The sequence below is a fragment of the Tiliqua scincoides genome, chromosome 3, assembly GCF_035046505.1.
Source record: "Tiliqua scincoides isolate rTilSci1 chromosome 3, rTilSci1.hap2, whole genome shotgun sequence".
NCBI lineage: Eukaryota > Metazoa > Chordata > Lepidosauria > Squamata > Scincidae > Tiliqua > Tiliqua scincoides.
Window position 1 is genome coordinate 193,643,568 of NC_089823.1, and position 26,635 is coordinate 193,670,202.

General features: G+C 41.1%; 1 protein-coding gene across 1 annotated transcript in view; it reads left to right on the forward strand.

Moving 5' to 3' along the window:
- The window catches only part of WDR33 (WD repeat domain 33), a 79,070-nt gene that overhangs the window by 319 nt on the left and 52,116 nt on the right, over positions 1-26,635 (forward strand). The window contains exons 2-7 of the mRNA XM_066618879.1: positions 18,643-18,868; positions 19,569-19,637; positions 21,405-21,509; positions 21,722-21,817; positions 22,218-22,369; positions 24,057-24,154. Of these exons, the coding sequence (XP_066474976.1) occupies positions 18,665-18,868; positions 19,569-19,637; positions 21,405-21,509; positions 21,722-21,817; positions 22,218-22,369; positions 24,057-24,154 (724 nt within the window). The 5' untranslated portion in view covers positions 18,643-18,664. The remainder of the gene's footprint in view (positions 1-18,642; positions 18,869-19,568; positions 19,638-21,404; positions 21,510-21,721; positions 21,818-22,217; positions 22,370-24,056; positions 24,155-26,635) is intronic.

A 26,635-nucleotide genomic window follows, 5' to 3' on the forward strand; every position in this document is an offset into this window, starting at 1 on the left:
TGGCAGGGGAGAGCTGGGCCTGCCTTGTTCTCTGGCTCCCTGCTTTAAGCAGTGCTGCCCACAGGGATACACAGTTGGTCCCTGTTGCGTATACGCGACGTTGGGTCTAGCAGGGGTGGGTGGGTGGGGGGGTGGGTGGGGGGCAGGTGAGGCAGAGCCTCCCCACCGGAGTCCTATGAAAAGCTCTGCCGCCGTGGGAGGCACCCAAGGCCACTTGGGTGCCTCCCAGGGCAGCAGTGCTTTTCATAGGACTCCGGTGGGGAGGCTCTGCCTCACCTGCCCCCCCACCTGACTCTTACCTAGGGCTGACTCAAACACTTCCAACCACCAAGACTGCTGGATCATGAACACAATGTGAATGAGCCCCCCCCATCTCCTCATCCCCAGCACAGAGCTTTAACGGCATCAGTCACTTGATTCTTCTCCGCAAACCGCTTTGTAAACTTCTCTTTGAAAAGCGGTAGATAAACACTAATAATAATTACTCTGGTTAGTCAAGCAACTTTGCCTCTTGTCCAAAATTGGGAGCTGTGGCCTAAAAAACAGATATTAAGCCAGGAGTAGACCCCAGTTTGTTAGGTGGATTGGTAAATCACAAATCCCAGGTTCAGATGGTGGATGGAGTACACCCGCTCAGAGCTCCTCCTCACTGCATTCATAATCCAACAAAAGATGGTTCCCTGAATCATTTGAACTGTTTCAGTAGAGCATACTCATTCATTAAGGCTGCAGTCGTAACCACACTTTCCTGAGAGTAAGTCCCACTGAACAAACTAGGACTTACTTCTGAGTAGACCTGGTTACGATTGTGCCCTAAGTGTCAAACATAAGGCCTGGGGGCTGGATGCAGCCCACAGAAGCTCTTTATATGGCCCCCTCCAGGCTCTCCCAGCACCACCATCAAGCTACTCTCTCTCTGCTGCGGAGCTGTGTTGAGGCATCGCTACTGGAAGGGCAGACCACATCCTAACTGAGCTTTCGCATATCTTGAAAATGTGATCAAGATTTACATATTTTTCCTTTTGTCATTTGCAGCTAAGGTATTTCTAAGTGATTATAAAGTGCTCATTTCTGATCATGACCTGTTTAGTGATGTCATATCCTGCTTAATGATGTCACTAATAATGCCAGCCCTCAGCAGGTATCACGAATGCTATTTGGCCTTTTATATGAAATGAGTTTGACACCCCTGCCTTAAACTATTTCTGCCCAATGTTGCATATATATATGCAACAGGGTCCAAATGTGTACACTTGTGGGCCAGGCAGAAATGGGTTAAGACTCCGAAGCAGACATGGTCTGGCCTACAAAGTGGCCAAACACACACCAAAGACCCAAAGTTTCCCTTAAGGAAACATCTCCAGTGTAAGCTTTTGGCATTGTGAGTCTGGCACTAATATCTCATTTACTTCTCACTTCAGCCAAGCACTACCCTCAGTAAACTACTACCTTCTCTGCCTCATTTGTAACAGGGGTGGGGTGAAGGGGTTAATAATGCAGGTTCATCTTCAGAGCTACTATTAGAATTAGTCATTAGTAGGTGCATATGAAGCATTTGGAACCTTACAAATGATGGTAGATATTAACCATCAATATCTTTCTTTGGGATGTCATTTCTAAAAGGATATGGCAGCTTTCATGTACAGTAATGCTTTAAATGAAAAATTTAGGATCAAAGGACTAAAAATGTTTGGCTGATGTTTATTTCTTATAAAGAAGGACCTTGGCCTGTCTGTTTATCTGGAACAATGCTCTATTGAACATAGTGGGATTTACTTCTGAGTAAATAGTCACAGGATTGTGATTTTAGTTGCACTGAGCAGTGGTGGAAACAAATTAAGGTTACTTAGTAATACTAATATTTGTTAGTAATGTATTAATACAAATATTATTGTATTACCAATACTAATATATTTGCATTATTAAGCAATCTTATGATGTGTTCAAAAATGTACAGGCATCTTAGTTGTAAGGCTGGAAAATTTATAACAGTAAAAAAAGAATTCAAAACACTATCCCTGATAATTTCAAGTAGGTGCTCCAGCTAATGTGGTTGGGATCCAAACTTGTGCTAATAGTTAAGTATCACTAATCAGGGATTCTCTAATTTGAGGTTTTTCTGGATAGTGTTGGTTTTGAAATTTTATACAGGATCATAAATAACATTTTGACCATTGTGTTAGTAGGACTGTTCAGCCCCATTTTTATTATTACTATTTTTTTTGCTATATATTGGTATTAATATATGCATCTGTGGTAAAACTTGTAACTACCTGTTAGTTACTAATGCAGTTATCACATTTTCTTGGAATCCACATGTTTGTCAGAATTAACTAAAACAACAATACAGAGTTCAATTGTGATTTTCTGTTCTGTGAATTCTTTCTATAAACCATCTTGGGTACCTATTCTAGGCAGAAAGGCAAGATGTATTAAGTCACAACTTTGGCAACTAGCTTCAAAGTTTAGAATACAGTCGTGTGCCACTTATTGATTGGGATTGGGACCATGATTCCCCCATTGTCAAACAGTGCTTGATGCAGTGTGAACCCTCTTCCGGGAAGGGGATGCTCGACTCCCCTCTGGAGGGTTGTCTGAGTCTCCCAGAGGCAACGCACAACAGAGTGCTCAAACTGAGGGAAATCGCATCTTGTGTGATTTCCAGGTTCCTCTATCAAACTGAGAGTTGCGATTTTCCTCAGTCTGAGCCTTGCAGAGGCAGCAGTCAGATGTGTGCTGCCTCTGGGAGGCTCAGACAATCCTCCAGAGGTGAAGGTAGCAGAGCTCCCCTCACGTTTAGAGGGTGGGTGTATGTGCCCCCTATGACCACACATGGTCTTTGGATATGTAACCCTGGCATAAGCTGGAACGTCGCAAAGGGGCACACACCTGTACTTAACATGATACAGTAGACCCTCACTTTACACTGCGTTCATCTTACAATGAACTCTCTGTAGTAATACAAGGTTCACTATATGATAAGTTATTCATTTTACTATGGACTCGCGGTTGCCACCATCAGGACCTTGTGGATGATAAAGAAGCCAGTCAGCAATGTGAACGCAAGCATTTGGTAGCATCTCAGCCAATAACAGCTTTTTAAACATCATGACTGTGTATATTGATGCAACCCTATATCTGTAGCCCCTAAACAGTGCAGATAGTACCCTTGCCTGTTAGAGAGGGAAATAAATTAGTTCTGTGGTGGAAAATTCAGCTTCTGAGATTTTGGAATGACTTATCAAAAAACAATGCATTATTGCACTGGGAACCACTTTAAGTTTGGGAACAACTTTAAAAGACCCACCTAAAAAAAGTTTCATTTTACCAGCCACTCAGCCTCTGTGGCTATAATGGTGATTGAGTAGCAGTGCTCCTCTGTAATAGTAGGTTGTTTAACCTTTGGTGCACAGAGCCTAATCTACCGTGTCTGTTTTGTGACCAAAATGGGGTCATGACCAACTGGTGGGCTACAGACCCAAAATTTAGGAACTGCTGCATTATTGGGTTCATAGTACATGGTATATGTATGTACACAATACATTGATATCTCCAGAACAAATAACCATAATAAACAGGGGAGTCTACAGCATTTTGATTGCTTGATTACTACTTGAAATTAGTTTAAAGTGCCTTATGTGATACACTAGCTTAACATCTAATGTATGCAAACTGAAATATTTGCAACTACAGTTGTGCCCCATATTCATGGGAGATCCATTCAGGAACCCCCCATGGTTAAGTGAAACCGTGGATATGGGCAAACTTCTCTTCCCCATCCTCTAGAGCAGGGGTCTCCAAACCCCAACCTGGGGGCCAGATATAGAGCCTCTGTGTGGCCCGCAGCTAGCCTCTTGTCCCCTGAAAGCCTCTGGCCCACTTGGCCAAACATGATTGAAGCTGTGCTCTGGTTGCATCTGGAGGGTGTTCTAAGTGCCTGAGAGGCTGAGTGAATGAGCCCATTCATTTTTTCACTCATCTAAGTTCCATCTCTAATTTATGTATTTAAATTTTTTTTTTCTGGCCTCTACACCATGCCAGGTATTTGTTGCGGCCCTCTGGCCAAAAAGTTTGGAGACCCCTGCTCTAGAGTCTGCAGGGTTCAAACTGGCTGCTTTGGCCAAAAATATGTGTTTTCGCCCAAAACAGGCATTCAGAAGCTCATAAAAGCCTCCGGTGGCAAGGGGAGTGGGGCTCCCCTCACCTTTCGGAGGCTTTGCATAGTGTCAAGCCTCACTTGGCAATGGGGATGCCAGTCCATATCCTTGTCGCTAAGTGATTCACAACTGTAATTGAAAAGCGCTGTATTTGTGAAGCACTCTAAAGTGAAGTACCAGAAAGTGAGGTACACCTGTATTCTTTATTGACACTTTAAAATAATTACATGGACTCTAATTTAAAAAAACAAAGTATGTAGAAGGAATTAATATATGTCATCTTTTGATCTTGCAGTTTTATTTTTCTATTAGAAATTTGGAGGTTAAGTCAATTGGTTATTCATTTCCTGAGCAGTTCCCAATGGTCCTGCAAATAGAATCCAGTGGAGAGAAAAAACACAAGGGAAATGGGTAGTTGCACCTTAACTTGTTGTAGCTGAAATATCCACTTGATATTTAGCATAAATAATCTTATAATTATGCATGCCTTTTTCTTTTATCTTTATTTTGAATGTGTAAGAGAATTGATGCCATTGACTTTTGAATCAAATTATGGATCGTAAGAAACTGAATACTGACTAAACATCATTGAAATCAATGGGTCAAGCTAGCTGTTCCTAATTCCCTTTAATTTAAAGTTAGTTCTTGGGATATAATTTGTTATATTGATAGTGCAAAAAAACCCAACACAAATCAAAACCTTATATCCATAAATTCATGAAAGTTTGCCTTAATTTTATTGAGAATCCAACTATTTGATTTGTGTTCCTCCTGGTTTGTGTTTTCCCCTGTGCTTTACACCTTTAAAGTTAGAGCAGAAGAAACTGAACACAAATTTAACCAAATGTTACTTTCTATAAAAATAAACATTTGCTTCAAACCTTTCCTTAAATTAACTCCTGCTTTTTTCCCTCTCTATATTGTGATTGTTCATCTGTTATTAAATCACATTGTGTTGTAGGTCACTGTTCTGATTTTTTTGGTCTTTGTAGGCCAGCACATTTTCTCCCTTGTCACTGCCACCCATATGAGACACTGCTTGAAATGTGTCTAGAATACGCTCAAAAAAGCCAACTCCTCTTGCATGTGAATGTATCATTTGAAGGGAAACAGGAGGCATTGCTAGACATTGAGGCTAAGCATTGCTGGATGTGCACATGCTCTGTCACTTTGTCAACTTGGGCGTAACTATTTCTGATTTGATTCTTACATTATAACTTCTGTGTGGAAGCCCCTGGAACAATCCCCTACTCTCTTTACTTATACATTTTGTAACAATTGTGTCAGAGAGATGAAGATGTTTTAATTTGAATCTTAAAAAATATCTGGAAAATATCTTTTCTTTATTTTTGTAATGGATTGTGGATTACCTCAAAATACATTGATTGGAATATAAGAATCTATTTAGGTTTGTATCCTAACCTATACTTGTGTGAAGACAAGGCACTTCGTTGGAGGGGGCATTTTTGCTGATACCCCCCAGTGTAGTATTCCATCTTGCTCCACAGTTTCTCTGACCACCAGGAGTGGATTGTGGGGAGCTGCAGTGTGAAGGATGGGGAAGGGCCAGTGTGAGAACCCTTCTGCACAGGGTTAAGATACAACCCATAATCTTTACTTATTATAACTGAAATACATTTACTTACAGATCCCATTCATCACAGAGGGATTTGCTTCCAAGGAAACGCGTTAGAGATTGCAATCTTGGCTTATTAAAATAGAAGGTTCCAGTTAATCAGCTGAGGAGTTATATCCTTCAGACACTTATGATGTTGGGACAATCTCAAACCACCATTTTCTTAATTCCCCTCCAAATGAGAGAATTTTTGTTTGGCTTCTGTATCTGATGACATCTACAATATTGGGGTTTTATAAAGAAGGGAATACATAATCAACTCAGTAGCTACACTTGTAAAGTAGACTGTAGTTTGACTTGATCTTGTAGAAATTCAGTGAGTTAAGTTCCAGATTCAGGAGTCAGTTTTTACAGCACATTTTCTTTTGTTAGAAGTGTTTACTGGAATTATAGCTTCTGCAAAGAAGCTGGCTTCCTAGCAATCCCAAATGAACCTGTCCCAAAGTAGGAGAAACGGTGGGAGTTGCAGTTGCAGCCTACAGAATGAGTTTTGCCTTTAATTGTAAACTGCTAGTCTCAGGGGAATCTGCCTGGCTTGTTGCACGTAGGTGAGCCTCATTATCTTCCAGCCACTTCTGCAGATATTTTGGAGAGTTTGGGCTTGCTTAATTGGTAAATTAATCTTTTGCACTCTGTGATTCTGGAAAGGTATACACCTTAAAACACAGGAGGCTTTTACAAGAAGTTTTTTCTGGCTTGAAACTTCATGATAATGAACATGACAAGATGGAAGCAGTCAGCAAAACAACATACTAATAGAGTATTATGTTAATCTCTATAGTTAGATGGGAAGAATAAATGTAGTTGAATTTCATCCAACTCACAAATATACTAGGATGTAGTAAGACATTAGCTTTCAGTTCAGAAACAGAAAACAGGCATATCAAGGTGTATCACATACATTTTAGGCCAAGTTTCAATAATATACAGGTGGTACCTCAGTATCCACTGATTTGACCCACCACTGATACCAGGGTCCACATTTAAATGTCTTGTGGCAAGCATTTCCTTATAAGGAAAAAAAGCACCAAAATCTAATTTCCTACCTTTGTGCTGTTAAACCGCACCAGTTGCAAACTGGTTAAAGATAGCTTTAAAGACATTTCGAGGTTACTTGCTCCTACATTGTCACCCTAGAATGCATCAGTATTAACGCTATATTGCATTCAGCCACTAGATGGGATGAATAATGGAAAGAATTTCTTCCAATAGGAGCAGTGGGAAAACAAAAAACCTGGAAGTGGGTCTTTAAAGCTATTTTTTTCCACTGATTTGATATCCACTGATTTTTTTTATCCACTAGGGGTTCTGGAATGGAACCCCAGTGGATAACAAGGCTTCACCTGTACAGGTTCCCACACACAGCTCCTGCATAAATACAGGGGGCCCTCATATATGTGGTTCCTGAATCCATGAATTGGGCCTCCCTCCACATGCTTCCATGGGCCTCTCAGTGCCTTAAAAATGTCACTTCCAGTTTCACAGAGAAACTGGAAGTTGCGTTTTTTCACTATTGGGCTCAATCTGAGCCTGGCAGAGGCTGCAGACTGTCAACCCCAGCCTCTGCTAGGTTCAGAGGACCCTCTGGAGGCAAGGGGAGCAGAGCTTTCTTCAGATTTGGATGGTGGGAAGGGTAGACGTTTATCTGTATCTGTGGTTTTACTTAACCACGGGGGATTCCAGAATGAAACTCCCATGAATACAGGGGCAAACCTGTACATAAAAATGATCTTGTCCCAAACTGAGATTGAAAAGCATAGTTTTCATCAGTGCGCCAGTTTATGTGCTAACAGATGATTATGTGATCACTTGGTTGCGTTAGCCTTTTTAATCAAGCCAGTTGCTACTACTGCTATGTCTTGGCAAATATTGTCCATCAAGATGAATTTATAATGGAATAGCAGCATTATTATTTCCTATTGTGTTCAAAGGTATCCTTAGTTCCGTTTGTCTTTTTCACTCTTTATATTGCTATGTGAATGAGAAGACCCCAGCACTTCCTTGTTTTCTCAGTCTGGAATTATTGATGTTCTACTTAATTCTAATTTTCCCAAAAAAAGAATTTTAAAAAAAGGAATTCATTTACATTTCAGATTTGAATAAATTTATATAAATGAAAAAATTAGGGACAGAACTTGTATGAATGAATTACTTTTACTGAGCTTATTTATAACGCATGAGAACAATAATACAGGCATGTAGAACCACATGAGAAGTATGGACCGTTTTCCACACACCTCTTGCACAGTGAAAACATACAGACCAAACCAGAAACACATAGAGACATAAGCTGATCAGAGGCAGTTTGGGGGGAATTAAAATAATGCCCAGGGAAAAGCAGAAAACACATGGAGACTATAAAAGGCCTTGCTTTAACTAAGCCTGCAGCTCGCATCTGGCAGTTGCAGCAGTCTACAGTCTCCGATGGACCAGAGACTCCTTGGAGATTGGGGGCTCCCTGCGGGCCAGATTGGGGATCCCCAAGGGCTGCAAATGGCTTCCAGGCTTGGGTTTGCCACCCCTGCTCTAGGATAGCCATGCAACACTTGTTTGAGATGCATTCCCTGGTTTGGAAACCACTACTGTAAGCATTAAGCTGTGAAGAAGTTTGGAAAGCAGTGAGATGTCTCATTGTTTTGCAAGCCTCATCGCTCCTTGAAGTCATTCAGGGAATTCTGCTGTCCTCCTAGCTCAGAAGTGTAGGAGGAATAGTTCAAAACCCATACTGAGTTTCATATTGCCTTGAAAAGCAGTATGCCATCTCACTTTCCCAAGCTCCTTAGAGGCTTAGCACCAGGTCTAGGAGATCCCAAGGGAACTTGATGGAGTAAAAGTGTACTTATATATCAATAATACCTTTATTGGCATATAAACGAAAGTACAACAATCAGGTGGGAGAAATACTGATAATTTGAGATAAAAAACTAGCAACTGCTATAGTAATGTTAGCCTGGATGTCACCTAACAAAACGAAAAGGGGATCAATAAATGGCCTAGTAGGACGCTGTAGAAAAGGGTCTAAAAAAGTGTACTTCCTAGTGATGACCTTTGAAGCGGATTTGTAGGTTCATGGCTTTCTGCAAACAGGCAGGCCTTGGGCACTCAGTGGGAGATGCAGGCTGGACATACAACTTGTCCTTGAGGTTTATTTGCATATACGATGATCTCTGTACCTTGCCCTCTGTGCATCAAACAGTAGGCTGAATCATGCCCAATATTCTTAACTAAGCCAAAAACCCTCTCTGTTTAAGATGTTATATTGGACAAAGCAGCTTTGATAACACAGGCCTACAAAATTGAGGGTTAGAAAAGTTTTTCCCAAACTTTATGGCGGTTTGATATGAATTTGGGGTGCCAATTCCAAAAATGTCATCCGTTTTGCCCTATCACGTCTAGTTTTGGAGATATAGTATAGCCTCATTAGCAAATGGCTCAAGCAGCTTCCTCATGAGGAAGCCATGGTGTAGGCTTCCTCATGAGGAAGCTGCTTGAACCATTCACTAAAGAGGCTATGCCGTTTCTCCAAACCTAGAGGTGATAGGGCAAAACAGATGCCATTTTTTGGAATCAGCACCCCAGATATACCCAGGAATTGGTGTAACATTTAAGGAAGCAAAATGTGTGTGGGTCTGTGTAATTATATAACAAGAATTGGAAATAACGGGTTTTTATTGCCTGTGTAGACATGTGTGTAAAATCATATGTGGACTCTCCCAAGATTTGTTTAAAGTTCATGTTAATCGTTTGTTGTTGCTAAATATTGTTCGAGTACAGTGTGGTCACAACTTGTGTATTGCCTCATGCAAGGTGATTATTACTTTGCTTTGTAGATGAAGTGTCTCCCCTAGTGTGAGAGTGAGATCAATTAGTAATAATTTTAACTGTCTCACAAGAGAGTGCACATCTAGTATGGGAAATGGCATCCTATTAATTTCAAAGTTGTATTCACCAAAGCAATACTGTAAGTTTCACAATGGTTTGCAAAAACAGTGCCACTGACAGTATCATATGTCTGATCTCTTCAATGGATTTTCATGGCTGAAATGCAGATTTTACCTTTCATGTTCTCACACAGTTGTAACTTCTTAATATGAAAAATGTACTTAGCTCTCGCAGTATGTATTGGGTATCCATAGTACTGTGTATGATGGTCCACATATGCACAGGAGATTCTCAGATTCTTCCATTCCAGCAGCTCTGTGTTCCCCCCAAAACTCACCTCAGGGTCAGGATGCCTTCAGGGAGCACCATGCCATGAAGAACCTAGCTCTGAAAGGAAATGTTGACTGTTGTGCTTAGAAGCACATTCTTTGCTCACTTACAGTGGGGGTGGGGGAGAGCTAGATTCTGTCCATTGTCTGGGAGGATTTGGTCCCAATGGTGCCATCAGCAACGTTCAGTTATGATAATGCTGCCTTTCTGTATTATTATTATTATTAACAGTATTTATGTACCGCTTTTCAACTAAAAGTTCACGAAGCGGTTTACAGAGAAAAATCAAATAACTAAATGGCTCCCTGACCCAAAAGGGCTCACAATCTAAAAAGATGCAAATGAATACCAGCAGACAGCCACTAGAACAAACACTGCTGGGGTGAGGTGGGCCAGTTAGAACATAAGAACATAAGAACAGCCCCACTGGATCAGGCCACAGGCCCATCTAGTCCAGCTTCCTGTATCTCACAGCGGCCCACCAAATGCCCCAGGGAGCACACCAGATAACAAGAGACCTCATCCTGGTGCCCTCCCTTGCATCTGGCATTCTGACATAACCCATTTCTAGGAGGTTGCACATACACATCATGGCTTGTACCCCGTAATGGATTTTTCCTCCAGAAACTAGTCCAATCCCCTTTTAAAGGCGTCTAGGCTAGACGCCAGCACCACATCCTGTGGCAAGGAGTTCCACAGACCGACCACACGCTGAGTAAAGAAATATTTTCTTTTGTCTGTCCTAACCCGCCCAACACTCAATTTTAGTGGATGTCCCCTGGTTCTGGTATTATGTGAGAGTGTAAAGAGCATCTCCCTATCCACTCTGTCCATCCCCTGCATAATTTTGTATGTCTCAGTCATGTCCCCCCTCAGGCGTCTCTTTTCTAGGCTGAAGAGGTCCAAACGCAGTAGCCTTTCCTCATAAGGAAAGTGCCCCAGCCCCGTAATCATCTTAGTCGCTCTCTTTTGCACCTTTTCCATTTCCACTATGTCTTTTTTGAGATGCGGCGACCAGAACTGGACACAATACTCCAGGTGTGGCCTTACCATCGATTTGTACAACGGCATTATAATATTAGCCGTTTTGTTCTCAATACCCTTCCTAATGATCCCAAGCATAGAATTGGCCTTCTTCACTGCCGCCGCACATTGGGTCGACACTTTCATCGACCTGTCCACCACCACCCTAAGATCTCTCTCCTGATCTGTCACATACAGCTCAGAACCCATCAGCCTATATCTAAAGTTTTGATTTTTTGCCCCAATGTGCATGACTTTACACTTACTGACATTGAAGCGCATCTGCCATTTTGCTGCCCATTCTGCCAGTCTGGAGAGATCTTTCTGGAGCTCCTCACAATCACTTCTGGTCTTCACTACTCGGAAAAGTTTGGTGTTGTCTGCAAACTTAGCCACCTCACTGCTCACCCCTATCTCCAGGTCATTTATGAAGAGGTTGTAAAGCACCGGTCCCAGGACAGATCCTTGGGGCACACCACTTTTCACCTCTCTCCATTGTGAAAATTGCCCATTGACACCCACTCTCTGCTTCCTGGCCTCCAACCAGTTCTCAATCCATGAGAGGACCTGTCCTCTAATTCCCTGACTGTGGAGTTTTTTCAATAGCCTTTGGTGAGGGACCATGTCGAACGCCTTCTGAAAGTCAGGATATATAATGTCCACGGGTTCTCCCACATCCACATGCCTGTTGACCTTTTCAAAGAATTCTATAAGGTTCGTGAGGCAAGACTTACCCTTACAGAAGCCATGCTGACTCTCCCTCAGCAAGGCCTGTTCGTCTATGTGTTTTGAGATCCTATCTTTGATGAGGCAATCCACCATCTTACCCGGTATGGATGTTAGGCTGACCAGCCTATAGTTTCCCGGGTCCCCCCTCTTTCCCTTTTTAAAGATAGGCGTGACATTTGCTATCCTCCAATCTTCTGGCACCATGGTCGTTTTGAGGGACAAGTTGCATACCTTAGTCAAGAGATCTGCAACTTCATTCTTCAATTCCTTAATAACTCTTGGGTGGATGCCATCAGGGCCCGGTGTCTTATTGATCTTTAATTTATCAGTGAGGTCTGAAACATCTTCTCTTTTAACCTCTATCTGACTTAACTCCTCGGTCAGGGGGGGCCGTTCGGGCAGCGGTATCTGCCCGAGGTCCTCTGCCGTGAAGACAGATGCAAAGAACTCATTTAATTTCTCTGCCATCTCTAAGTCTCCTTTTATCTCCCCTTTCCCTCCCTCACCATCCAGAGGGCCAACCGCTTCTGTGGCGGGTTTCCTGCTTCTAACATATTTGAAGAAGCCTTTATTATTCCCCTTAATGTTGCCGGCCATGCGTTCCTCATAGTCTCGCTTGGTGTCCCGTATCACCTTCTTACATTTCTTTTGCCAAAGTTTATGTTCCTTTTTATTCTCCTCATTAGGGCAAGACTTCCATTTACAGAAGGAAGCTTCCTTGCCCTTCACAGCCTCTCTAACTTGGCTGGTTAGCCATGCGGGCACCCTCCTGGATTTAGTGGAACCCTTCTTTCTTTGCAGTATACACCTCTGCTGGGCCTCTATTACTGTTGTTTTAAGCAGCCTCCATGCACTCTGGAGAGATTGGACTCTTTTTACCCTCCCTTTCAACCTCCTTCTAACCAGCCTCCTCATTTGAGGGAAGTCCGCCTGTCGGAAGTCAAGGGTTTTTGTTAGAGATTTGCCCGGTATTCTTCCCCCAACGTGCATGTCAAAACGGATCGCAGCATGATCACTGTTCCCCAATGGCTCAGTAACATTTACATCTCTAACCAGGTCCTGCGTACCGCACAATATTAAATCCAGAGTCACCTGCCCTCTGGTGGGCTCCATGACTAGCTGCTCTAAGCCACAGTCATTTAGCACATCAAGAAATCCAGTTTCCTTATCGTGACCAGAACACAAATTGACCCAGTCAATATGAGGATATGAGTTACTTTCCTCCTGCTAAAAAAAGGAGCACCCACTTGAAAAAGTGCCTCTTACCCAATTAGCAGGGGTTTCTGTATGTCTTGAAAGTTAGATATATTCCGTACAGAGTTGCCACATTGGGTTTAGGTTCTTAATAGAGGATGGATTACTTTTTGAGGATGGATTATTTTGAAATGTGTAGATTCCTTGAGTTCAGCAGCAGTGATTTCAAACATTTCTATACCTGTACTGTGTACTGTGTTCGAGCCATTGTTTGAAGATATTAGGATCATGCAGGAGCCAATAATACCTGTTAATATCTACATAAGTCTTATTTAAAACTAGCTTGATTTATCGTTCGCAGTTTGTGGGTTTAGTAAGGAAATGAAAGGAAAACACTACCATGAGCTATAATAAGGAGTGTTAATTAAAAAAAAATTCCTGCAGTTTAGTTTGGCATGCAACACATTCTTAGCACTCAGTAAAACCTGTGTTTAGCTTGCCAAACCAAGCCCTGTGCCCAGGGGGCTTTTGTGCATTTATGTGCATTTGTGTATACATGGCAGTATCTGCTTGTCACCTAGAAAACAGAATTGGGAAATCTGCTTTAACCATGGCTTGCTTGGTATAGATTGGGGTGCCCAAACCCTTCCCTGGGGGCCATTTGTGGCCCTTGTGGATCCCGGATGTGGCCCTTGGGGAGTCCCCAGTCTCCAACAAGCCTCTGGCCTGCTGGAGACTTGCTGGAGCCCGTACTGGCCCGACATGACTGTCTGACGCCGCATGCCAAGTTTTCTCTGCTGTTTGCTGCTTCTCGGCTATGAAGCAGCAGTGGCAGTGAAGGAAAGGCCAGCCTTGCTTTGCTCAAGGCTTTTTATAAGTCTTGAGCTATTGTGCTACCTTCTGGTCTCCATGGCTGCCGCTTCCACCTCTCTGGGGCTACCCACATGCTCAGCCCTCCTTAAAACCCTCCCTGCAGAGAATAATGGTGAGTCTCACTACTCTCGAAGCACGTCCCTGATTGTCTCCTGATTGATGTTATTTTAACCATCTCCATGACCCATGTGCATCATTGTCTCTGAACAATTTATGTCTCCATGTGTTTTATTTCTGCACAAGAAGTTTGTGGTCAGGAGTTGTGTTAACCCCTTCTTTTCTGGCTTGGTCTGTGTTTGGTAAAAGACATTCCTGATTGTCCCATGTGCGTTATTGCTTCAGTAAAATGCATTCATTCAGTCATAAGTTCCATCTCTAATGTATTCATTTATGCAAATTTAAATGTAAATCCCTCCTTTTTCCCCACCCCCAACACTGTCAGAGAGATTATGTGGCCCTCCTGCCAAAAAGTTTGGGCACCCTAGTATAGATGTAATTTTTATCCATGGTTAATGCTAATTAAGGTTTGCAGAATCTCTTCAAACCATGGGCAGCATTCATAAAGGTCTGGAAATCATGGTTTGGTTGACTCACAATGAACAGCAGCAAGCCTGAGTCTTGCATGCTCCCTCCTTCCTCTGTGTGTGAGAGCAGAAGATCCAGAAGCTGTTTTTCTAGTTAGCATCATACTGTAGGTTGCAGCTGAGTTCAGATGCAAACCATCAATTGCTGCATTTTGACATACCACCAAACTGTTGAATGTTGCTAATTAGAAATGGAACTTTATGATTTTCTCCTCTCACCTGCAAAGCAAAGGGTTGGGGAAGAGGGAGCATGGGATTCTGAGACTTGCTTCTGCTTGTTCCCAATTTCCCAAAATATAGCTGAGAGGAATATCTGTATATCTTCGTGGTTTCCTATGTTTATATGTGATCATGTTAAATTCTTATCCACATTATATGGATATTCAGACCATGTGTTAACCATGTTTAAGAAAAAATAAGTCACAGTTAAATGTTACACTGATGTAGATATGAGATGGAGAATGTAGAGCTCAAGAACAAGAGGCACAGAGAGTTGAACATAGCCACTACTTAGGTATTTCGCTGTGAAAACACAGTGCAACAATCATGGGCCCAGGAACATAATCCCTGCACTCTAGGAATGAGGCAGATGAATCTGCAGTGATAGACCTGGGGTGGGGTGGTTTTCCCAGCAGTTCCAACTTCAGAACCTTCTAGTCATTCCTGGAGTTCAGTTCAGCATATGACCAGAAAACACCTCTGTTCTCTCCTCTTCTGACTCTGAAGACCCAACCAAGAAGCATGCAGGCTTCTCAGGTGAAAGGGTGGAGCTCGCCACCTTGTATTCCTCAGTAGGTGCTTAAACCTTCAGTGTGCCCCTCATCTCTGCCAGAACAACATTCAAGCCTGCCTTGCTTGCTGTGTTTAGCCTGGACTTGGACCCATCTGCAGTCTTGACCTCCTGCATGTTCTGAATCCCTTGAAAACTTAGCTCCTGGGACTGTGCTTATACTGTGATCTAGACTTCCCGCACCACCAGCGTACCCATAATGGTATCGGTGATTGGCCTTTGTTCTCAGGCTAATTTTCAGCTGCATATGACCACACTTAAAGATCCAGATGTTCTGATAGACCACAGGTCTGTTTAAGTTTCACAGTATAGTATCAGCACTTTAAAATTTTAAATACTTTTAACTGATCAGATTACATAAGGTTAATAACTGCGAGTTAAGAAGTGATACAGCAGCTGCTTTTAGATGTGGGAAGTATAGGTTCAATTTTCATTTGGCAGTGATATATTGTGCTCCACGCTCCAGGTGTCTCAAGCAGTCATTCTGATATATGAGACCTCTGAAAAGTGGGTCATTGGGACTTGATTTTAGGGATTATACAGACTCCTAAGTCAGCTCATGGTCCTTTCGTGCAGAAGAGGGCTCAAGATACCTAAAGGAACATAATTCAACACCTGACTATTTTTCTGAGATTGAGTGTTCATACTTTTCAAATGAGGAACCAGAATTCCCAGAATCCATCATAACTCCAAAATCCTAACAAAGAAGACAAACAAGTGCAGATGAAAGCCACCCAGCAATGTCAGACTAGCAGATTGCAATGGCAGCTTGTTACGTTCTTGATAACTTGCAGCTAAGGTTAGTTATGGCACAATCCTGCTGTTTACTAGTGCTGGTGGAGCACATGCTCCGCTGTCACGAAAGTGCCATAATGTGTGCAGTAGCGTGCTTGTTTTTCATGCCAGCAGGAAGGCAAAAGCCTTCCTTCTGGCATGCAGACCTGTGCCTGCCGCAGCAGGTAAGCCTGGCAATGTGCAGTGCAGATGCAGGGGGAGGAGTGGGTGTGTTGGGGGTTGGTAGGGCAGGATCACCAGTGTACCACATATCCTATTTCCCTTCCTGAGCATGATCTGTCAACACAAATTAATGTGGTATTGGGCCAGCTATGTGGTTGGTGCGGCTCTTGAGTTCATGAGAGTCACATGCTGGGGCTTACCCCAAGGAGACTTCCAGCATGCAAAGTTCCCCTGTGAGATGCAGCAGTAGCTACGCTGGTGCCGCTGCATTGGTACGGGTGAACATAGATAGGATTGGGCTGCCTATAAGACTATTTCTTTACTCAGCGTTTAGTTGATCTGTGGAACTCCTTGCTACAGCATGTGGTGATGGCATCTTGCCTGGATGCCTTTAAGAGTGGATTGGACAAGTTTCTGGAGGAAAAATCCATTATGGGTTACAAGCTATAATGTGTACATGCAACCTCCTGATTTTAGTAATGGACTACATCAGAATGCCAGATGCAAGGGAGGGTACCAGGATGCAGGTCTCTTGTTGTCTTTTGTGTTCCCTGAGCCATTTGGTGGGCCACTGTAAGATACAGGTAGATGGGCCTATGGCCTGATCCAGCAGGGCTGTTCTTATGTTCTTAGCTGCTTGTGTCTCAGGCTGTTTGGTGTGAATTTTTCACTGTGACTGTCTTAGAGTGATATAAATGCAACAAAATTGTTTGCTCTTTCTAACATACTAACAGATATGCCAAAATCATAACTGTGCATACTTTGAATATATCCCGCTGTTTTCAGAGGCTCTTGCTTCCAAGAAGCTACATTTAGGATTACAGCCTAAATATGGTTTGGTTCCTGGCATAACGGAAAATTCAAAAATTAGCACACTCATATACCCCACCTTGTAGGAGAATAACCAGATCCAGTTTTAAAAGTTAAATTTCTGTTTTGTGAATTACTCTCACACTGGTAGAAAGTCATCACAATACTCTGGCTACACTGTGCCCTTTAAGACCAAGAGTAAGTGACTATGTATGCATAACTTCATTACTGGCAATAGTGAAGAAAAGCCTGGATGAGCATGGCACTAGGGATGGGCAAGTATACCCCAAATAATTGTTTGCTAGGCTATATGGAAACAGAGGTTCTGTCAGACAAACCATTCTAGATTTTGAGTGCCAACAAAGGTTCTAGCTATATTCTATACTTAAAATAAAATGTGAGACATATCTAAATTACATTATCCTGATAAAGAAATCACAGGGGATTATATACTATAAATAATAAAAGTGTAAATATTCTCTTATTTATAACTCCCAGAAAGTACTTGAGGTGGTTCATAAATGCAATAAAGCTCAGAAATGCACAAGGTTGCTTAAAGGGTGTGTTTACTCCCACATTGTAACTGCAGTCGGTTCTTTTTATATGCTAATTCACTATCTGTGAATTCATGTATTTGTGAGGGACAGAATTGCTCCCTTCTATCCTTATCTGCACCTCTATTCTTGTTATTTGCTAAGGCAGAAGGGACTTTCAGAATGGTGCTTGTGATCAGTGTGATCAGCTTCCACCAGTCATTTTAAAGGGGTCTGTGCTGGTCATGGGTGCCATTCTGAAGGTCCCTGAGGGTCTCTGGAAAGTCTCTGCAGCATTCAGAGATATTTTGATTCTTCCTGATGCACTCTGCTGGCTTCCTGAGGGTCTCTACTGGATTCTTCTGATGGCAGGAAAGGTACTCCTTCCTTCCCATGGTAACCCTTGCACCTAACCCCTTTGATCCCATAGGATCAGTGGTTTGTTGTGTGCTAATTCACTATTCACGAGGATTTCCAGGAACCTAATCCGAGTGGATAATGACAATTGACTGTATAAATGTGGATAATATATTGCCTTTACTGAAATGTAAGCAGGCAGCTACCATTTTTCATTTCTGCAACTCTTCAGAGATCCATTTTCTATAATTTCTATGCATTTGTGGTACACTGTATATTTGAACACAGCACTGTTTTCAGTGGTGGTTACCTAATTCTGTGGTGTTAAGGGGGGGGGGGAAACAAAGCTAGTCCATTTTTGGAGATTTCTTAGTCACTCCACCTTAAGCCTTGTCTGCCTCTAATACTTTGGAGGAAACATGGGCTTGTAGATGGGGAGGGGGAGCATTTGTGGAAGTGCTCATGTGCAAAAAAGTAGCGAGTGCATAATGAAGAGTAGGAGAAGAGGCAATGGAAGTGGTGGTGGGGAAGCTGGTGAGTTGGTGGCAAGGAGGAAAATGCAGGCTGGGTTGAAAGAGCTTGAATAAATTGGTGTATTAGTGGAATCTTGAAGCAGTCCCAGGATTTTAAGGGTGAAATAACTTTTTAAAGCAATTTTAATATGACAGAAATGTTAATTTTCCATGTGAAAGTTTATATGATAAATTATATTGCTTTTGCTAATTGGGGAGGAGTATTTCTATGTGAAACATTCCTTATTTTTTGGTTTTCCTGTCATTTTTTCTAGATCATTCAAAGCAGAAGTCACCATGGCTACCGAGATTAGTTCACCACCACGATTTTTCCACATGCCGAGGTTTCAGCACCAAGCACCTCGGCAGCTTTTCTATAAGAGACCTGATTTAGCTCAGCAGCAGGCAATGCAGCAGCTCACCTTTGATGGAAAACGTATGAGAAAAGCTGTGAATCGAAAAACTATAGACTATAATCCTTCTGTAATCAAATATTTGGAGGTATGTTCAGAACCTGTTACAACTGCATTTGTGTACTTTTCTCAAATTGGGATTTTCTAGACTCCAGAAATCTGTTTGGTCACTTATAAATTAATTATACATGGTTTACCCCTTCAAAACATGCTGTAAAATGAACAAAATCACCAATCAGGTATAAACTGAATATTCTACAAAAGTATAAATAAAATGTGAAGTTGTAGCTAGGGGTGTTTGAAAACGGCTTTATTTTACTCAGAAGTAAGCCTATTGTGTTCAGTAAGGCTTACTCACCAGAAACAAACACCTTTAGTTATATCTTGTCATGAAACTTATGATTTTACTGAGGGATAGACCAGTTTCCAAGAAAATGACTGTGTTGATAGATTCCATCCGCTTGATCTTCTATAATATTGTGTATTAGTTTAATTAAAGAAGCAGCTGTCCATATCTGCCTATCAGAGTTTATTATAAGCTGGTGATGTATGTGCTTCTGCATTATTTCAGTGAACTCCCTTCTCCCCCTGCAGCTTCTTGTGCTGCAGGCCATAATGTTTTTGAAGATCCCACAATCCTCTGGAATGTCTCGGGGGGGGGGCACATGAGGCTACAGAGAAGCTTATTTTCATCCATGATCATTTGGATCAAACTTGCTGTTCTTCCATGGCTTCAAATCAGTTGGTGCTCTATAGCTGCTAATAATAGAAATTTGTTTTATTTTCAGAATAGAGTATGGCAAAGAGATCAACGGGATATGCGGGCAATTCAGCCTGATGCAGGCTACTATAATGATGTAAGTATATGTTCATATTTGTCCTCTGAAGCTCTGTGGATTCTAAAATATTTTTCCTGAAAGCCTGAAGAATTAGACATAATCCAAAATTGTCCTCTTACTAAGGGGAGATATGGACAATGATACTAATTGTGAAAAGAATATCATTTGACAAAACATGCCTGAAAGAAAGTGATTGTATTTGTTTTCATCTAGTCAGTTTACTTACAGTGCAATCCTGTGCCTGTCTAATCAGAAGTAAGGCCCAGTACATTCAATGGTTTTTATTCTTGGGAAAGTGTATATAAGATTGCAGCCTTAATATACCACAGTGGTAAAGTTTCGAAGATCCCACTGCACAAGCAGGAAGTACTCTAGCTCGTGTAGAATAATGTTTGTTTTCAAGTAAAGGCACCTCAGATTTTCACATTTTGAAACACACTCGTTCAATTAATACCAGAACCCAATTTACACAGAGTTTTAAAATAAAGCAGTTAACCTTCCCACACTCTCCCACAGCATAGTCACATACCTAGTATGTGACAGTGATCACAGAGCTGCTTTTGTTATCGCTTTCTCAGCCTCTCTCTCCCACTAGCCCCCCTTCTTAACCCCCTCTGCCAGTGCTGTCTTGGGCAGGCAGAAATTGCCAGTCATCAGTCAGTTATATGATTTTTTTCCCTTGAACGTGTACCATTTACATACATTCCTATGGTAAAAATATTTTTAATTTACCCGTTTTGGAGAGAAATGCTGATTTTTAAAAAATAAACACTTCGTTCTCACATAGAAACTCATTAGCTACAAATGACAGAAGAGAAAATGTGTAAACCTTGGTCATACTTTTAAGATATGGGAGAACCCAATTATCACATGGGCCACCCTTTCAGTAGTGCCACTTATGCCACAGTGTCACTTCACAGCTCAGCAACTGAGAGGTGTTCTGTAAAGTGATGCCTCAGCAGAAATGCCGCTGCTGATAGGGTACCAACATGATAATGGGGCTCCTCATCAGTGTCTCCTCATCAGTGTCTCCTCCTACCACCCCTCTTAGTCTGCCCCTTTTCCTGTAGCATTCTTTGTCTTCTGCAGCCTCCTTCTGTCTCTTCCTACCAGAGCCTCAGTAGTAGCTGTGCTCCTGAAAGGGCAGCACTGAAACAGTCCATTTATTGGTAGGGGGCAGCTAAAGAGCTTCTGGGGCCCACATCTGGCCCACAAGCTTTGAACACTCCCCCCCTTTTCCTCTCCTGCCCTTTGGAAGCAGAATTGTCTTCCGTTTGTACAGTGGGCTCTTTGGATCCAAGTCATAAGACTGCGTCTTAGAATCAGGATGATGCCTGATATGTTCAAGAAGTCTAAGAGTAATGGGTTGTATCCTAAATTCAGTTAGTCATTATTTACTTCCTGTGGGCCCAATCCTATCCAGTTTTCCAGTGCCGGTGCAGCCGTGCCAATGGGGCGTGCACTGCATCCTGTGGTGGGAAGGCAGTCACAGAGGTCTCCTCAAGGTATAGGAACATTTGTTCCCTTACCTCAGGGCTGCTTTGCAGCTACACCGGTTATGGAAAGTTGGATAGGATTGGGCCCTTAGTCATTTAAATCCCATTGAAATCAGTGGGACAAAGTGCTGACTAAGTTTAGGATATAATTCGCAGTGCAGTGTTTCTACAAAAATTGAGCTTATTTGATATAGTCCTTCAAGAGAAAAAGACTGTGGTTTTTTGAGTTTTTTTTGCTGTTGCTTTTATTTAGTACAGGAATAAAGTTGATGTTTTTTCTCTCTTCCAGCTGGTTCCACCTATAGGAATGTTGAACAATCCTATGAATGCTGTAACCACAAAATTTGTTAGGACATCTACCAATAAAGTAAAATGTCCAGTTTTCGTTGTTAGGGTAAGTATAGTGTAACACTTCCTATAGCATTAAGTGAAATTGCTTAGAATTAATATAAATTTCCTAAATATAGCATATTTTATATTGGAAACTGACAGAATATAAATCCAGTGGTGCTCAAAGCACTGGAAATATGGGGCATTAGGTTCAGTAGTTGTGGTCTGGTAACAAATGGCTTTCTAATTCAATCTTTATTCTCATTATTCTTGTAGTGGACTCCTGAAGGGAGGCGCTTAGTCACTGGAGCTTCTAGTGGAGAGTTCACCTTATGGAATGGACTTACTTTCAATTTTGAAACCATATTACAGGTAAATCCATATAAAAAGCTTTTGTAAGTGAATTTGGAATAGTATTGGGAGCTAGAGCCATTATAGCCATTTCCGTTTTTGCCCTTGGCTACTGAGAGGTGGACAATTTATTTCAATAGTGCGCGTCCTTTTCTCTCTTTAATGTTATAATCTTCATTATGACTGACATAGTGATTGCTAATCTTAAAAGAAAATTTGGAAACAATGTTAATTCAGCGCCAAATATTGATTTTAATGCTGTTCATGTGGTAGTCATCGACTCCATCAAAAATGCATGAAAGTACGTTACATATTTTTCTTATGCTTCCCTGCATTAAGAGGTTTTGCTTGTCTAGTGTGTCAGTTGTGCTTGGGGTCATTTGAACGTGTTTGCTATAAGTCTGTCTTTCTGATCTTGCAGGCTCATGATAGCCCAGTAAGGGCTATGACTTGGTCACACAACGACATGTGGATGTTAACAGCAGACCATGGAGGATATGTGAAGTACTGGCAATCCAACATGAACAACGTCAAGATGTTCCAGGCACATAAGGAGGCGATTAGAGAGGCCAGGTTTATACACAATATACAATTTTATGTAGTTCCTATTTCCATGATTAGACTGTTCTCTAAGTGTATTCTGGGTGCAGACTTGCATGGGTGTTGTCAGATTCTGGGAAATGTTTTGCACCACATCAACTTATTTTCTTTTGTTTCCACAATTTCATGGATTTGCTGGCATTTCTCTGAAATAGTGTTATCCCCGTATCTGCCTCTGCAATATGTTAGAGATGTATTTGTCTGCCGCATTCTACACTGGTATTGGTTTCTTTTATATATGGTCACAATGTGTATCAGTTATTCATTTTTTTATGTTCGCTGTGTAAGATGACAATTTCATTCCAAATAAAGAATTCAGTCTTTAATAATACAATTGAATAAAAAATCCAGAAACAAAACAGCTGCATAGTTCTCACAACATAAAAAGAACTAAATAAAGTGAAGAACTGCTTGGCTTGATGAGGCCAAGATTTTCAATAGCATGAAGGACCCTCACAGCTTTTCACAGCCAGAAGTCATGTTTAATACTGAATGGGCTCTTCAAGTTTGGAATCTAAAGCTTACAAGACAACTTTAGAACAACTTCCTGGTGTTTATGCTCCAGTTGTGCAAATGTATATTTAACTTTAAAAGTGACGTGGTATTTCCTTACTAAGTTGTGTGTGAAGAATGGTTTTATAGTCTTTTCACAAGGGATGTGAAATTTGTTTTAATAAAACACTCCTGAAGAGGAACTGCAGAAGCAATCTAAACCTACAGCATTGTTCCTTCAGGCTTTGGTGCTGCCAGTTGGGGAAGAAGATTCATTATCATGGAAGCATTTTCCATTGAATTTGCTATTTTTACATCTTGATTCAGGATTTCCTGGCAAGAACTGGTTCTGTTGACTGTATATATTTATAGTACTCTAGCTGTACATTGGATGCCTCCAAACTTAGTTCTTCTTATGTATACAGTACCAGGAGTTAGAAGGAGATGACCATTTGAATAATCTGAATCTCTCATTTGATTCTTCAGTGCATCAGAAATGAAGTGGCTGCCCATCCATAACTGAAGATAGTCCTACCAAAGCATAGTATAGTCCAATAAGCAACTGTTTGCCACAGTCAGTCTGTATTTTATAGTAAGCTTCACAAGTTCTGAAATTCCCTCCATTCTCCTAATATTTCATGGGAGTGGCATTGTCTCTCGAACCCCCCCCCCCTTTTTTGGGCTATGCAGGCCAGACCTGAAATTTTAGTAAACAAGTACCTGTAAATGTTTCCTGCTTCCCCCATTACAAGAAGGTTGTAATTGAAGAAGAAATCTGTTCCTGGGACTGATTTTTCCGTACGTCTTTCAAAAGCATGAAATTCCCACTCTTGTCTGAATTTGTACAGAGATTGCAGAGAGTGCAGCTGTATGCAGTCATAAGTGGAATAGGGCAAAGTGCAAGTTCTGCTGAAGCATTCTCAATTTCTTTGGGAAACAAAATGCAGAAATAAGTACTTTGCTTCATGGAAGTACATAACAGAACTTTCCTACAAATGGACTCAGTTATTTCATCATCTTAGGCTGAAGTATAGCTTTCCAGGCACTGTATATTCAGATGACACCATCAATATATTAACACTTTAGTTAAATTTTGCCCTGTCTGAGAAGTTTAGATGATCTGTTAAATGCTGACTTCTTTCCCCTGCTGTGTGTCTTCATGTAACAGTTTCTCACCCACGGATAATAAATTTGCTACATGCTCTGATGACGGCACTGTTAGAATCTGGGACTTTCTACGTTGCCACGAGGAGAGAATTCTTCGAGGTATGTGTACAAAAAGTGCTGATTGGGATATGTCAAAAGGGGAAATCTTTGTAATTGCCTACACTAAACCTATACAAGACTCTCTCCACTTCTGGTGCCCCTTCATTATTCCTTCAAACAATTGTATCACAGATTTCAGTACCATGTTGGTTGTTACTGTTTATGACTTGTTTAAATGGCTTCTATTTTTTAAGCTGTATACTATGGTTATTCCTTGCATTGATAGAAACATCTGTATAGAAAGGCGAGCTGAATGCCTGGCCTTGTATTTTTATTCCAGGATACAACGGTTGAAATGAGTTGTGCCAGAAACACTTGCTTAAGCAGAATGGAGTATATTGTCTCTCAAAAAGTAGCTTGTTGAAGCTATCCATTTTCATTTTACTTGCTCTTTGAATGCAAGTCTCAGATTGTTACATTCTTGGAAGAAGTACAGCTTTTCAGCAAGTAATACAAGTGACCTCGTAAACACAGCATACATGGAATACCTTGACTTCCCATTTTGTTCAGTTTATACAGTTTAATAAAGACATGAGAACATATTTTTAGACAACAAAAACATGAAAGATATACTGGACAGAAAATCAAGGGTTGTGGTAATGCTGCTCTCATTTTTCATTATATCACACAGCATAGTAGCTTTTATTCATCCTATAGGGAGCTGTACCTTAAGCAGAATTCCTAGGCTGGCTTTGTAGCCTGAATTCTTTTCAACAGGCAAGAGTGTGAATTGTTTCAGAATATTGAGTAAACACATAAGACTACTGTACTTCAAAAAGTAAAGACACTGGGTTTGTCTCTGTGGATACATCACAGGCAAATAGCTTAATTCTGAAGTGCCAAATTCTAAATGGCTCTTAGGCTTCCAGAAAGTTTCGCCACATTCCTCCAGTAAATACAAACTATTTCTTTAAGAAAGTTGGAATTACATGTCCAATGTTGTTATACATGGATTTTTTATGTACAATTTGTCTCAACACAAAGGACCGCTACAAATGAGAAGGAATGTGCTGATCCCTGGGGAAGTGGAAAAAATCCATCCCTTTAAAATCACAGTTCTAAAAACTGGTTTTTTCACTGTTGTAGAGAGACAGTCTTGCAAGTGATCATTCCATTCTTCAGCTGAGCCAGGCAAAGGCAGGGGGTCCTTTGCATTTCTAATTGTTGACTGCCTCTCTTCAACAGTAAGAAAACCTGTTTTTAAACTGCAATTGTAAAGGGACCCACTTCTTAATTTTTTTTAAACTGCTTTTATTTAACACATTTTATGGTATCAGCAGGGAGTCCCAGAATCAAACCCCTGCAGATGTCGAGGCATGATCTTATTCCATTAGGAGCAACAGAGGGGCAAGAAACCTGGAAGTGGTTCTTTAAATCTATTTTTGCACTGCTTTTTATCCATGGATTTTTTTTATCCACTAGGGGTTCCAGAACAGGACCCCAGTAGTAGATAACAAGGGACAACGTGTGTATTTAAATTGCCCCATCTATTTTAATAGGTTTCTTAATTCTGGGGGATATTACACAGACAATGCATCGCCCAATTCATGTATTAAACTTTCTATATGAACCACACATCATTTGTTGTACAGTACACTGGGATTTTCAGCTTTTTTTGTTATTGCTGCAAGTATTGATATTTGCGGATACTGCTTTTATGTGTACCATCACTGCTACCAGAGATGGTGGCATAGGAGTGGTGCCTTCCCTCACAGTTGGGGTTTTGGTCTGTTTTCCCAAAATCATTCCTATTTTGTAGGACCAGGCAGGTCACACCTTGTCACTGTGGCGTTCAGGCCAGGTACCACCTGCGATACTGTAAATATCACTAGAGGTACTAGAACCGCTGATTGAAAAGCAATGGACTCCTGAAGCAAAGGGGCTGCTATTTCTAAATTATTCAGTTACTATATTCTCAAGCACCATCTCTATTCTTTAAAACATTGAGACTAAATATATATAGGAGCTTATATCCATATCTACTCAGTTTGATATTGTAGTCATTCTGTTTCTAAACTAGATTTTAATTTTTTTAATGATCTTTTATCCTATGTTACTGTGGGATTTACTCAGAAGTTAATCCCACACTGCCAATGAACTTGCTCCCACAAAAATGTGCATAAAATTGCAACTTTTAAATTCACTTTATTCAAAAACATCATCTAATTCTGCTCACCCTCAGATGGTTTTTTGTTTAATTAAAAGAACCCTCCTACTGAAGAAAATAACAGATTTATCACAGCCGATGCTGTAGGTTTAAGTAGAAGCCTTATTAAGTCTTCCTTCATGTTTGAACCATATGAAACCTTTTGCCTTTCTTTAGGAACATTGGTAGGAAAACATCAATAAGCACAAAATCCCCTTATTGTTTTCTTAAACTTTCTGACGTGTTGCTTATTTCTCATATTTTGAAAGTCCATGTGTTTAGACTTGGCTTTATATAGAACTCTTAGCATGGAAAGAACTCGGCAAACACCCTAC